A 12,884-nucleotide genomic window follows, 5' to 3' on the forward strand; every position below is an offset into this window, starting at 1 on the left:
TCTCATATTGACTAGTTTTTGAAAAAAATCACCTTTTCTCCAGTGTAGTGATGCTAAGATAACTGTGGCGCACAAGAAATAACAGACAAATTATACATTTCATAGACAAGTTTGTTATCTAAATAGGCAGTAATCATGCTACATACCTCGAATTATCACCTAATTGAAACTAGCCTGGTTCAGAGAAATAATTGCTTTAGTGCACAAGAGACATCATAATCAAACAATAGACTGTGTGCATCAAACCAGCTTCCACAAGCTCCACCCTACACACCAACATCATTACTGTGATAGTGGATTTGGATGCATAATTTAATTATTTTTTCAATAATCTGATTCTATTTAAGGCCAAATTTAGAATAAAACTGTAGGTATGCAATTACAGAGAGTACATCCAAAGCACCCAGATTCATTAAATAGTGGATTCACAACTCAGGGGACAAAGGAACTGCTGAAGTAACACTACACCTCATTCCCACATGTAACCTGATACGCACCGCTGGTGCCAAAGGCAGAGCAACACACAAACAATGGAGCTTAGCAACTGGGGGAGCAATAGCTGGCGAATGCTAACCCGGCCATCCAGCCAAAAATCACCTCGGCCACTTTCTCACCTCCATTCTTATCTTATCTTATCAGAACTGAGCTGGACCCTGCAGGGCCATCACTGGGATCTGTCTCCGGCAGATCTGTTTAAATAAACTCCATTGAGGGTCTCCTTATATGGTAACAAAGAGTCAGAACAGGATGGCATCAATCAGACACAAGCAAGGCCAGTCAGGGACAGCTGTTGAGGCTGATAAAACTAATAGTGCAATGGTTAAATGTTCTCTAAAAATACTAGTGCTAAAACTAAAAATCTAAAGAGGTGTTTGAGGAGTGGACAGCTAAGTCACGAAAAAGCTTTTTGGTTTTGAAATCTCTGTCATGAACTGGTTTTGTTTTCATTATCATTTTCCGTATTTCAGAGAACATGGACTTAAATCTTGTTACAGCTGCTCATGACCACAAAACGATGCCAGGAAGACATCAGAGACAAAAGATCTAATGCTGGATGCTGCACTCTCATGCTGCTGTTCAGATGACAGATTTTTTTTTCACTCTCCAGTTTTTTTGTTTCTCTTCATGTGGAGAAAAGTCAACAATGAACATCAGAATAAGCAGATAAATTGGGTTTGACATTTAGAATAAGATTACAGTAATGGTATGGATGTATTCGTAAATGAAAATCATGTCTACTGAAGCTTTATCCTTCTCATTTTCTGCAACACTACCTTAAACAGAATGTTGGCACACATAAAGAAAATCTTACTCATCTATCCTCCCTTGCCAAGCTATCTAAGATCCCATCTTTGATTTAGCTCCCATCCTCAGTCATGAGGCTAATAGACACTTAAGACCTGGATATGCCGCACAAGTTAAGACAAACAAGAACCACAATGTGTCCTTTACATGCTCAGAACAATGGGACATTCTTGTCTGTGTCGGACCTCATTCCTGAGACTTCCTGACGTCAGCTGTTGTGATACATGATCGTTTTGCGGTGTGTCCGGTGTGGAGCAGGCTGCACACGCTGGATACGGGATGATTCACAGGCAAATGTGTCAACACTTCTCTCCTGCAGACATCTGCTGTTGATTACAGTATCAGTCTTTATTTATGTTGCTCGCAGAGAGTTCAAGAAGGCCCACATTGCAACCAAGTAAAGACATCAAGGTGTAGTAAACTAAACTTAAGGTCGAACCAGGGGTTAAGCAGAATCCTCACATTTCGTAAAAAGCAAAGATAAACCTTTTGCCACTGTTTTATTGGGTTTTAGAGACATTGTTTTATTGGTTCCTCGTGAGTCACATACTTACATTTCCATAGTGCTGAGTGGCCTGGTATGGGCCTTTGAATCATTGACCATTTATGGCGTGCTCACACACCAACATGCAGGCAGGCTTCGATCAAAAACAGCAGTCCCTACCTACCGCAAGCCAGCTGAGTACTTCACAGCCGGCGTACCACCACAGTTCCCTGGCAACGCTGAGGCGGAGAACAGCAGAGTGTGGAGCCCCGGGCCAAAAACATCAGATCCTATTAATGCCACTACTGCAGCAAGTCCCAAGGGATCAATGTACCTCTAATCAGAGATCCTTGACTCCACAAGCCCCGGATGAGGTCATCACCTTATTGATACTCTATCATTGCACCTTGCAGGGTTTCCAGTGCCTCTCTAAGGTTCTAGAAGAGGGGGTGAGGGGCCTCTACTCACAGCGACACTCTTAACCCTATCTTGAAGGATAATTCCAGTTTATGGAGAGCTGAAGTGAGACGAAACTTATATGTTCTGCTCTATTAGTAAGAAAACCTAATTTGCTCTAATGCCAATGGCTTAAATATACATATATAAGGATGGTACATTTTTTTACAAACACAATTTCCCATGAGCCCAAGACCATCACAGGTTAAATATCACCACCCTGTTAGAAAAGGTGGGTCCATGGGTGAGTCAAGTGGCAGCGGCGAGTTTAGATGTGGCTAAAGGAATACCAGGACAGAGAGAAGTGAATGGTGTAGGCCTTTTTAGACAACAGAGATTAGAGGTAAAAAACTGAAGAAATTGAATTAGAAGAGAGAGCTGGTGGATATCATAGATATGGAAGATACTACATTACGATAATGTAAATACACACGCTGATGTGCTTTTAAATGTTCATCAGAGCTGTAGGGGTTTTTTTATGCTAACAGAGTAATTGTTGTTAAACTTTGTTAAAATCACAAAGGTTTCAACCTGTAATTGCAACTGTTGTAGTAGATATTTAGCTATCTTGGAATATGGAAAGTAAACTCCTGGAACACATTTCATTTTTTCAGGAAGACCATCGAAAGAAATGCTGAATGAGAGATTGAATTGCAGAAGCTAGTGGAACAGTAGCTAGCATGGTAATGACTGGTGCTACTAGAACTACAAGTACTTGGGTTTTACTTTTTGTAGGTTTGGTAATTGTTTCTATTTTTTGTTATAACACTGTATTCACCAAAGTAATTGTTGGGATCTGGGAACAATGCAACATATCTTGCTCTGTTGAACTTCTTTAGCAATATTGCAATCATTAGCAATTACCCTGATGACAATTTTATCATGACCAATAGAATCCTACAAAATCTACAAAAAAAGGATCCAAATTGTAATAAAATGAAATATCCTTGATATGAGGCAAATACAGGAGCAAAAGAAAAAATAACTCCGCTTTCACTACACAAAGGCTAATGAATTTAGCTTTGAGCCAACACGTTTGATGCAAAAAATAAAAAAATAAAAAACAGGTTCAGATTGATGTTTTTCTTGCTTTACTACTGAAATGTCATGAACAGGAAAAGGTTCAGGCCCTGAAACCAAGAGACCAACCTTGCACAAAACAGTCACGTCCCCAATAAAATGTCAGGCCTTAATTTTACAAAGCCAAAATTTACACCACAACTGATTCATTCAAAACTTACAATACAGTATACAAGATGTTCTTCAACAAGGATTGGAATTTGTCAGCCATAAAGTGGCTTGATTTGTCTAATTAAACGACCCAGCAATTTATTCATGTGTCATTTCTATTCAGCTTGCGTTGTAGACTGAGATAAAATTTGTTACACCTATTGCCTGAAATGCCTCATTATAATCTGACGCACTGTGTGACTTTCTCAGATATTTGCTCTGACTTTAATTGAGTGCTTTTTTGACCGTTCATTCCGGCTGAAATGAGGGACACGACCTTGGTGCGATGTGAGATGATTACTGTGTTTCTTTCTCCCTCCCTGTGTGTGTGTGTGTGTGTTCGACAGCCAAGTTAATAGATAGAGGTCCTTCAAGCCAACATGTGGCCGGACACAGCTCTAACCTTGAAGCAATGAAAGAGAGGGTACAGTAGCCCATTGTGGTGTGTGTGTGTGTGCATGCAACAATGCTGCGATTACCTGCATATGAAATCAAAAAAGCACAAAAGAAATCTTTCATTGCACACCCACATGAGTTGTTTTCAAATCCACACACACACACAAGTCTTCGCTGTGACCGAGCTAAAATCAAAGTCTACCCATAAGCCCGTGTGAGCTCGGGGCAAGTTGAGTTTTCTTGCATCAGTTGAGCGCCGCGTTATTAAAAACAGTCTTACTGACAGACTCCCACACTCCTTTGCTGTCTGAGTTGTCACTGCTCTGTGTTGGCATCGCTCTCCATCATCCTCACAAGTTTTTTTTTTTTTTTTTTTTTTCTTTCTTCATCTTCTGTGTCAGAGAATGTGAAGAGTGAGAGACTGCAGGCCTGTGAGGTGTCAAACGACCATAAATGGATGACTCCGTTTGTCTGTTAATCGCAAGGGTTCAACGGGTCAAGTTTCACATTCGGGGTCGGGGGGTCACAGGTGAAGCCGTTATCAGGTTATTACGTAGGTCTGGGGGTTAACTGTGAGGTTGAGCACACTCTTAACATCACGACTGATCTTTGAAAGGAGAATTTCTTTGTTTTTCTCTTTCCTCTCTCTTATTCCCACAAGTGCTTTCAACCAACAATTACGGCCCAGTAAGAGTCTGTAAATGTTCCAACAGGTTAACCTTTAAAAGACATTTAAACAAATGATCTAGGAAAAGCAAGTAAGCGCCCATTTCACCATGTTTTTCCTTCTCTTGCTCCGAGACTCTTTTCTTCCTTTCTCTATTATAGTTTCCCTTGTTTTAAATCCAACCTGGAAAAGAATACTTGTCTTAATCCCACATATGTGTTCTTTTTTTTTCTCATGAACCAGTTTTGGCCTCCTTCAGATGTCATTTGGATGACATGTGTGGAAGAGTGACCCATTCACAGATTGTCAGTTACACATCAGTTTGACTCCTTGGCTGTCAGCTTAAGGTTCATCAAAATCCTTCATACTAGTTTGCTCTCTTCTTCCTTCCCCTTTATCTGATGAGTCTCAATGAATGGACTTAACATTCCAAAGGGCTCATTAACGTGAACTAATCGGCAAAGTCTGTGTCGGCCTTTCTTGGGCTCCCTTTGTTGCCGCTTGCCCAAGTGGACACCTTAGACTGTTTGGTTTTGAGGTTGGGTGGGCAGAAGGTTAAAGTATCCCGCACAAGCGAGGAAAAACCAACATTAGATACTCAGTCATCCTCTGCGTCACCATTAAGACATCTAAGTCTGCTGCTAACTTGTTGTTCCTGTTCTGTGATGCTACAGCTGTTCTTGTTGGTTGGTGAGGGCACTTTAAAATCCCTCATTTAGGGCTGCAACTAATGATGATTTTCACTTAACCCATCAATTATTTTTGGATTTTAGTGAAATGTCTCAACAATTACTGGACATATTGCCATGAATTTTGGTTCAGATATTCACTGTTTCTGTGAGGATGAATTAGTTGAGCTAAGATGGCAATCATGGTAAACATACTTGCTAGCCAACAGCATGTTAGCATTATGAGTATCTTAGTATTTAGTCTCACAGAGCTGCTGTGAGCATGTAATAATAATATTAATGATAAGGCACTCAAAGACACTTTACATAGATAAACAAATTTTCAAAAAAGAAGAAACACAACTTACGACGATTAATAGTCTCCTCTGTTGAGAATTAAACAATTCTCAAAATTGCTGCTGATTTTTTTTGTTGTTGTTGGTCAACTATTCAATTTTTAGCAATACCTATCATGTTTTTAGTTTAAAGGTAATTATTGAATGTATTTGAGCACAAATAGCTCCTGTATTCAAAAATGCTTAGCCAATGATATCCAAGAGCAGTTGTGATTGATTGAGTGGACATCTGATCCTGCCTATAAAAAGAATTCAACAAAATCTAATTTCATTAATGCCTTTACTGTAAATGCATTTTTATGTGCTTAGAAATAAAGTCTGAATTCTTACAAAAGAGGATCTTTCATTTTCTGTTGAGTAGCTAATCTACATTTCCTGGAAAAGTATAACATTACATGTAATTACATTACAGCTTACAATGGACAACATAATAAGAAATTAGCCCTGCTTGAGCATTTTAGGGGTATTCCATCAATGCCTATCCACAGACTTTTCTTTTACAAGCCAAGCTTGAGAGGTGTGACCTTGGATATCTAACATTCGCTGGCCGGCCAAAAGGCTGTTGGCACACAGTTGAATAGTCGGACAGACAAGTTTCTCCTTGTTACCGTTCTGCCTGGCTCGCTCCTGTCTTTAGGGCTCTTCCCATGACCATAAACGGTCCTTCTGTTCAGATCTCAGGGTCATGCTTTCAACTTATGGGCCGATAAGGGATAAGGAGTTTGTCAGCTGGGATTAAATGGGTGCGAGAGCGAGCAGGACGAGAGGAGGAGGGAGTAGGTAAGAGGAGAAGAAGAGTGGCAAATTATAAACAGTACCAGGGTGGAGGGAGGGAGGGAAAAGAGGGAGGAAACGGCGAGAGAACAAGATAAAGAGAGAGAAAGAAGAAACAGGGTGGGACAGACGAAAGGAAGGAGGGAAGGAAATGGAGGGGAAGGGAGATAAAAGTGGCGAGAGGGAGCACCAGAGGAGGAGGCAGATGGATGGAGGGGAGGGAAGGGGGGGTCAAAAAAGAAATTAGAGAATTACTGAGTGAAAAAAAAAAGTGTGCATAACATGAAAGAAGTGTGAGGGAGTGTGTGCAAAGAGAGACAGAGAAGAGTTAATGTAAGGTGGATAATTATAGCTTGTGAGTAAGCAATATTAAGTGGAGGTGACAGAATAAGCACATAAATACAGTATGACAAAGCAAGACAAGATGGCTGACACTGTCTAGGCAAAAGCTCCACTTCCTTCACTCATGTAGCCTATCATTTATTACAAAGCAAACTCAAAGTTGACAACGCAGGCCTTTTAAGGAAAGTAGCACCATTCAGGAGTCTTCTCTCCTCACTCGTCAGTTTTAATAGCTTATATATCGCTATAAATAGATATATATATATCTAAATATCTGTTGGGACAATTATTTATCGTTCACTTTTTTCTTTTCTTCTTCACATCCGTTTAGCAGACTCCTTTGCCAGCCGTTTCTGACACTAAGCCTTGTTGTTGTCTTTTCAAATACCTCTTGTCGCACAGCTGACAAATGGCTAAGATAAGATGACAATTCCCCCGGCGTTTTTATAAATAAACTCCAACCTATCAGACGGGTAGATGGAACGAGGTTTTACTGCCTATGTGAGCCTGTATAGGAGCCTTTTATTGTGTGTATTAATGTATATTTCATAGTATATCTTGTTTTTTTCTTACTGAGAGTCTTAATCTACAGTAAATCTCTGCATATACTGTCTTCAACAAACCGTGAGATCCTTTTTATGTTTTCTCCTTTTTTGCCCATCATGGCCACTTTACCCTCTAAGCTCCCCTCTGATAACGTTTCATGTCACTGAGAGTTAATATATCTGCGTGCCCTTTTCATAGACACATGCACACGTAAGGACCACACACATGCCAACGCCACCGCGCTACAGACCGTCGTGGCCTCCCTCCGCTTCACCGTGCTTCTCCAGCAGCGTAGCTCCCCACCTACATCTCCTCATGGAAAAGGTCACGCTGGCCACATGACCTGCTATTTGAAGAAGACCTGGTAGATACCCAAAGCAGGCCGAGCACAATCCAATTACACCCCAGGGAGATGCGCCGCATTTGCTGAACTCTGCTTGAGTGATATTCTGTTTCTCTTTGGGCGCTTGTAAAGATCCACTTACGCATTTATGGTCAACTAGGAACCAGAATCAACAGATGTCTTACGAGTGCTGAGACGCCTGCTGTGGTACACTGTTACTTCCAGGAAAGACAGTTTGACTATGATTGGGCCAAATACGAGTTCAAGTAAAACATAGTTTCATCCTGTAGAGGAAATTATAAAAGAATAGATGCTCTGTGTTCACTCATTTGTCAAAAATCAAGCGCTGTTTGCCAGTGGACCTTCAAGGCTGAGGAGGCCGAGCAGGTCTTGACTAGTAAACAGGATTTAGAAAGAGAGGGAAATTGGCAGCAAGAAGGTCAAAGGTCAAGCTCAGTCAGGTGACTTGACCGGCTGTGATGCATTCCATCCATATACCTACAACCTGTACTGCTGCTTCACCTTTTCACTGTTTCTCATCATTCCCCTTCCAAAAATGTATTAAAGCTTCTGCTGCAGCAAATGATTATTTCCATTACTCATTTGTTTTGCTAGATGTATTAATAGAACAAAAATACTTTTATTAATCAGTTGTTTAGTTTGTGAAATGTCAGAAAATAGATAAAATGGCCTTCACAATTTCCTAGAACAGATAAGTGAACATCTTCAAATGGCTTGTTTTGAAATTGAAAACCCAAAAATATTCAATTCGCAGTGAAAACAGCAAAGAGCAGCAACTTTTTTACATCTGAGAAGCTGGAATCAGCAAATGCTTTGCTCTTTTGCTTGACAAATTACTTAAATCATTAATCAATTATCAAAATTAGGGCTGAAAATAACAAGTATTTTCATTAGCAATTAATCTGCGCACTATTTTCCCTGATTAGTTGATTAAATTAGTCAGACCACAAGTACATAAGCCTAAGATTTTCAATTTACTATCATATAAAACAGAGAAAAGTAGCAAATCCTCACGTTTGAGAAGCTGGGAGCAGCAAATGTTTGGCATTTCTGCTTCATAAATAACTCATAGGATTAATCAGAATTGTCAACACTATTCATTTCAGCACTAAAAGGAGATGAACAACCTTTAGTAAACACGGTTTCCTTCCTCCCTTCACCGCATGCACTCTGTCATGATATGTTACCATCATGATAACACTAACATGCCTGGAATCTGTCACCTCACCTCAGTCTTAATGAATATACTTAACTCTCTCCATAGTTCAGAGTGTAAAAAACATGTGAAAACATATGCAATTCTTCTATTAAACCCATCTGTAAATGAGTTTTACGAAAAATAAATCCACTCTTGAGACTCTTCAGGTCTCTTGTCCTTACAAGGTCTGGAAACCGCAGCTTGTTGAAACATATCTTTGACATTCGCCATGTAAGAGACGGTGGCATGTCAGCCAGACTGCATCAGTGGCCGTTGAGTGCCACAGTATGTGAGAGCATCCAGAACACCTGATAATAAAGCTTATCAATCCAGCTCACAAGATTAGATGCTGCCGGGGCTGAAACCTACATACCTCGTCTGCAACAAGACCATGTTTGGTGAGCACTGGTCCACACAAGATAAACATTAAGCATCGTCAAGTTTTGGTGTACACTGATGATGGCGTGTGAGGTTGAGCAATGAAGCGGGCATGAGAAGCCAAGCTTGCTACGGAGCTTTACTGGTGCGAATCAGTGATCCATTGAGTCACATACTACACTGTGCGGGAGGGGGGGGGGATGCCGCTGTTGATCAGCATGTGAGAGTCATACCAGTAAGGTTGTTAAACTTTGGCTCCCATAAGGTCATAGTTTATGGTTACTTTAGTGCTGTTAAGCACAAAGCTGTTTGGCATTTTATAGTTAGTGGCTTCGACTATAGGGGAGGTTTTCTATGCAAGGGATGGATGGGAACAAGAGAAAAACAGAAAATATGGAAATAAGACGTCTAATAAGTCTACTGAACATCAGTAAACCTTGAAATGTATGAAAATAAAACACTACATCTTTGTGTGGAGAGTCTGTTCATGACTTGTGTGCAAAAAAAAAGTGCAAGTCATGGCATCTCAACCAGAAATAAGTCACATTATTCTTGTAGTTTTGCGGTTTTTTGTGTGAATATGCACACCTGCCTGCTCTTATATGCGAGTGTGAATGTGTGTCTGTGTGGTACAGTCTCCCTAAAACCTGCTGCTGCTGCCCTGCGTCTAACACACACCCTTACATAAAGAGATAAAGCTGTGCTGTCTAACCTTACGTTAATTCACAAGTAAATTGAAGTCCCTGCCAGTCTGGATGGCTTCCAAACATTTCTACAACCATTAGATTGCTCTGGCCATTACTCTCTCAGTCTCTGTGTGTCTGCTTTTTACACAATGCTCGTCTAGCCCTCCTGCTTGTGCACATGACAGAATTTCAGATGTCTTTAAAGGGAATGCTAGTTTAAAGATGTATTCATCAAAATAAATGATTAACGATTGTATTCACTGTAAGCTAATCTGTCACATATTTTCTTTTTTTTTCTGTTTATTGAACAGCAGAAAATAGCAAAACACACCTATCACAAGTTCCCCAGAGCCCAAGGTGACATCTTTAAATTGCTTTCTTTGTCCAACCACCAATCCATGAGCCAAAGATTTCATATAAAACAGAAAATGTTTTCCATTTCTACTTGAAAAAATCACTTGAAGGATTAATCGGTTATTAATATAATCGCAATTCATTTCCTGTCTTTAAACAAAGCGTTTAAAACAATTTTCTTGTAATGTTTTGTCTTCACTGAGGAAAAGAAGAAGGAGCCAGTAGCAACAAAGGAACAAAAATGTTAAGAGTAGTGCTGAAACAATTTGTTGATTATTTGATTAGCTGATCGACAGAAAGATATCCACAACTACTTTAATAATCATTTAATTGTTTACGTCATTTATTGAGCAAAAAGTTGAATATCTGTAAGTTTTGGACTGTTAGTCGGAATTGAAAACACAATTTTTTCATTATTTCCCCATATTTTTACATTAAAGTGAATCAATAATGACAATAATCATTAGTTGGATCCTCAGAATCAAGTGCTGGTACATATACCATGAAATAATACTACTGTAGTACTGTAGCATGCGTACACAAGGTCACAAAGTGAGTGGAGCTGGTCAATGTGAAACTCTCGATTAGACTTCCAAGAAGTCTGTTCCTCTCACTTTACTTCATCTGTGTAGAAATACACTAACTCCCTGCATCCATAGTAACCTCAGCGGTGGACCAAATATGGTATTACATCAGGCTGGGTACGTTTGGCTATTCGGTTACAAAGTGACGAACAGTACACCGAGCCTTAATCAAATTGCTCCAAGAGAAATATCAGATATAATTTGATATACCTTTCTTACATCACTTGGCTGCAGACATGTGGAGCTCTGAAATAACAAGTCTGTCGTTTGCATAGAGATACTTCCGTGCCAAAGAAAATCACCCCATGCAAAGAGCACCACTACAAACTTATTTACCAAGGAGGAGATATTATGGAAGCGGGTCAAGATTGTGAAATGTTTACAGAGGAGGAGGAAGAGGAAGAAACCGGGCAATTATCCAGCGTATTGGAGAGGACATACATATTCAAATGGATTACTTCACAATTTCTTTTTTGGATAAACAATATCATTCTGCAGTGTAAAGATGTAATAAGTCATATCTTGCTTGGCTGTAAAGCAGCGGGCCACAAAGAGATATTGCCTACATGTTGCAGCAGCAGTTGTTTGAACTTCAATTGCTCCCTCAGCTTCAGTGAAAACTAATTCACCCTGGCTGTGAATTCCCTTTACTACTGCTTTCCAGTGTCGTATGAAGTCTGCCTTTATGGTACAGTAAGCCTCCTATTATTATAGACTGTAGGCTATAGCCATTGCCTCAGACTTATTCAGGATTTGCTTGTTAGAAATTCATAGATAGATAGATAGATACTTTATTTATCCCACTGGTAGGTCTTGCTTTGTTCTTTACTTTTGGTAACTACTCAGGAAGTAAGTGTCTAATAAAGAAAATTATGAGGCTGATGTTAAGTTGGCTTCAGCATCAGGTAAATTACAAGAATTATTTGGAGAAGAGAGAATATGTCTAAAGAAAATACATGACAGGTGCCAAATTTAGTTAGAGGATGATTTATAGTGCTTCGGAAAACCCCCACAGGCTATTAAATGCTACACGTGCATATAACATGTCAGGTCTAGCAACTTTTACATGGCAAAAACTGGGTTATAAACACAGAAAATGCAACAGAGTTACTACAAGAGACACCTCAATTCGGATATCACAGGAATATTTTTGACACCAGGGGTGTTATGTCGGCTTTGGGCGTTAACTCGCTATTAGCGCCGCCGGTTCCGTGTGAATCGCTTTATTAAGATGTCGTTATGGGTCACGGACCGACCAATTACAATCACACGCGCTACAACAGCAGTGAGCCCAGGTGCTCGCGTCGCGTGCGGATACATACCTCCTCTTCGTGGTTGGTGAATTCACTCTGCTCGTTTTCTTTCTCGATTTTGTTGTTATTCATTCTGAGCCGGACTCTTTTATCACTTTCACTTTGACTGTCTTCTTCTTCTTGTTCTTCCTTCTTTGTGTCTTTTGTTTCTGCTTCGCTCTGTTCTTCTTCTCCGGGACCCAATTTTTTTTTTTTTTTTTTTAAAGAAAAAGAAAAGCACCGTCCGACAGACAACAGTCCGCGTGCGGCCGCTGTCCTACTGACCCGAGCTTCCCCGCTAGTTTGGTGACATCAATCTCAGCAAGGGTATATTAAAAAAAAAACCCAGAAAAGTCAGCTGTGAGTGGTGTTTCTGTGCAGTCCGATATTCCTCAGCATTCCCTGGAAAGCTTCTCCGGAGGCTCTTGTTGCTGTTCCCCAAAATGAAATACAGTAAATGTTCAGTGGACTGCGCCGCAGGCAAACTTCTCTCCCCATCCCCTTGTGAGGGAGGAAGGGAGGGATGGAGGGAGCAGCAGGGGGGAGGGTGGAGGGGGGGGAGTTTAGGGTGGGGTAGAGGGTGGGATGCACCGTGTGCTGGGCTTTATCAAGTTTTATCAAGTGCTGGAGAGCGGCAGTGGAAAATCTGCGCCAATCACTCCTACCTTTTAGACCAGCTGAGTGTTATTTTAGTCACTGCAACACTCCTGAAGCATTCTGTGAATGTAGTGGCTTATATGGGTATGTTTTTGCCACCTGTGTTATTATGTGGCTGCTTTAATATTCATACATGTACTTAAAAAT

At 40.4% G+C, this 12,884-nt stretch overlaps 1 protein-coding gene across 8 annotated transcripts in view; it reads right to left on the bottom strand.

Moving 5' to 3' along the window:
• LOC137174436 (RNA-binding protein with multiple splicing-like) overlaps nt 1–12,641 on the bottom strand; it is a 44,849-nt gene extending 32,208 nt beyond the window's left edge. For 4 of the 8 annotated variants that reach the window (XM_067579705.1, XM_067579704.1, XM_067579703.1 and 1 more), the window contains exon 1: nt 12,111–12,641. In XM_067579705.1, the coding sequence (XP_067435806.1) occupies nt 12,111–12,173 (63 nt within the window). In that variant the 5' untranslated portion in view covers nt 12,174–12,641. The remainder of the gene's footprint in view (nt 1–12,110) is intronic. The other 4 variants (XM_067579701.1, XM_067579700.1, XM_067579699.1 and 1 more) reach the window with 1 other exon arrangement.
• Between the last annotated feature and the right edge of the window lie 243 nt (nt 12,642–12,884).

The sequence above is a fragment of the Thunnus thynnus genome, chromosome 22 (assembly GCF_963924715.1).
Source record: "Thunnus thynnus chromosome 22, fThuThy2.1, whole genome shotgun sequence".
NCBI lineage: Eukaryota > Metazoa > Chordata > Actinopteri > Scombriformes > Scombridae > Thunnus > Thunnus thynnus.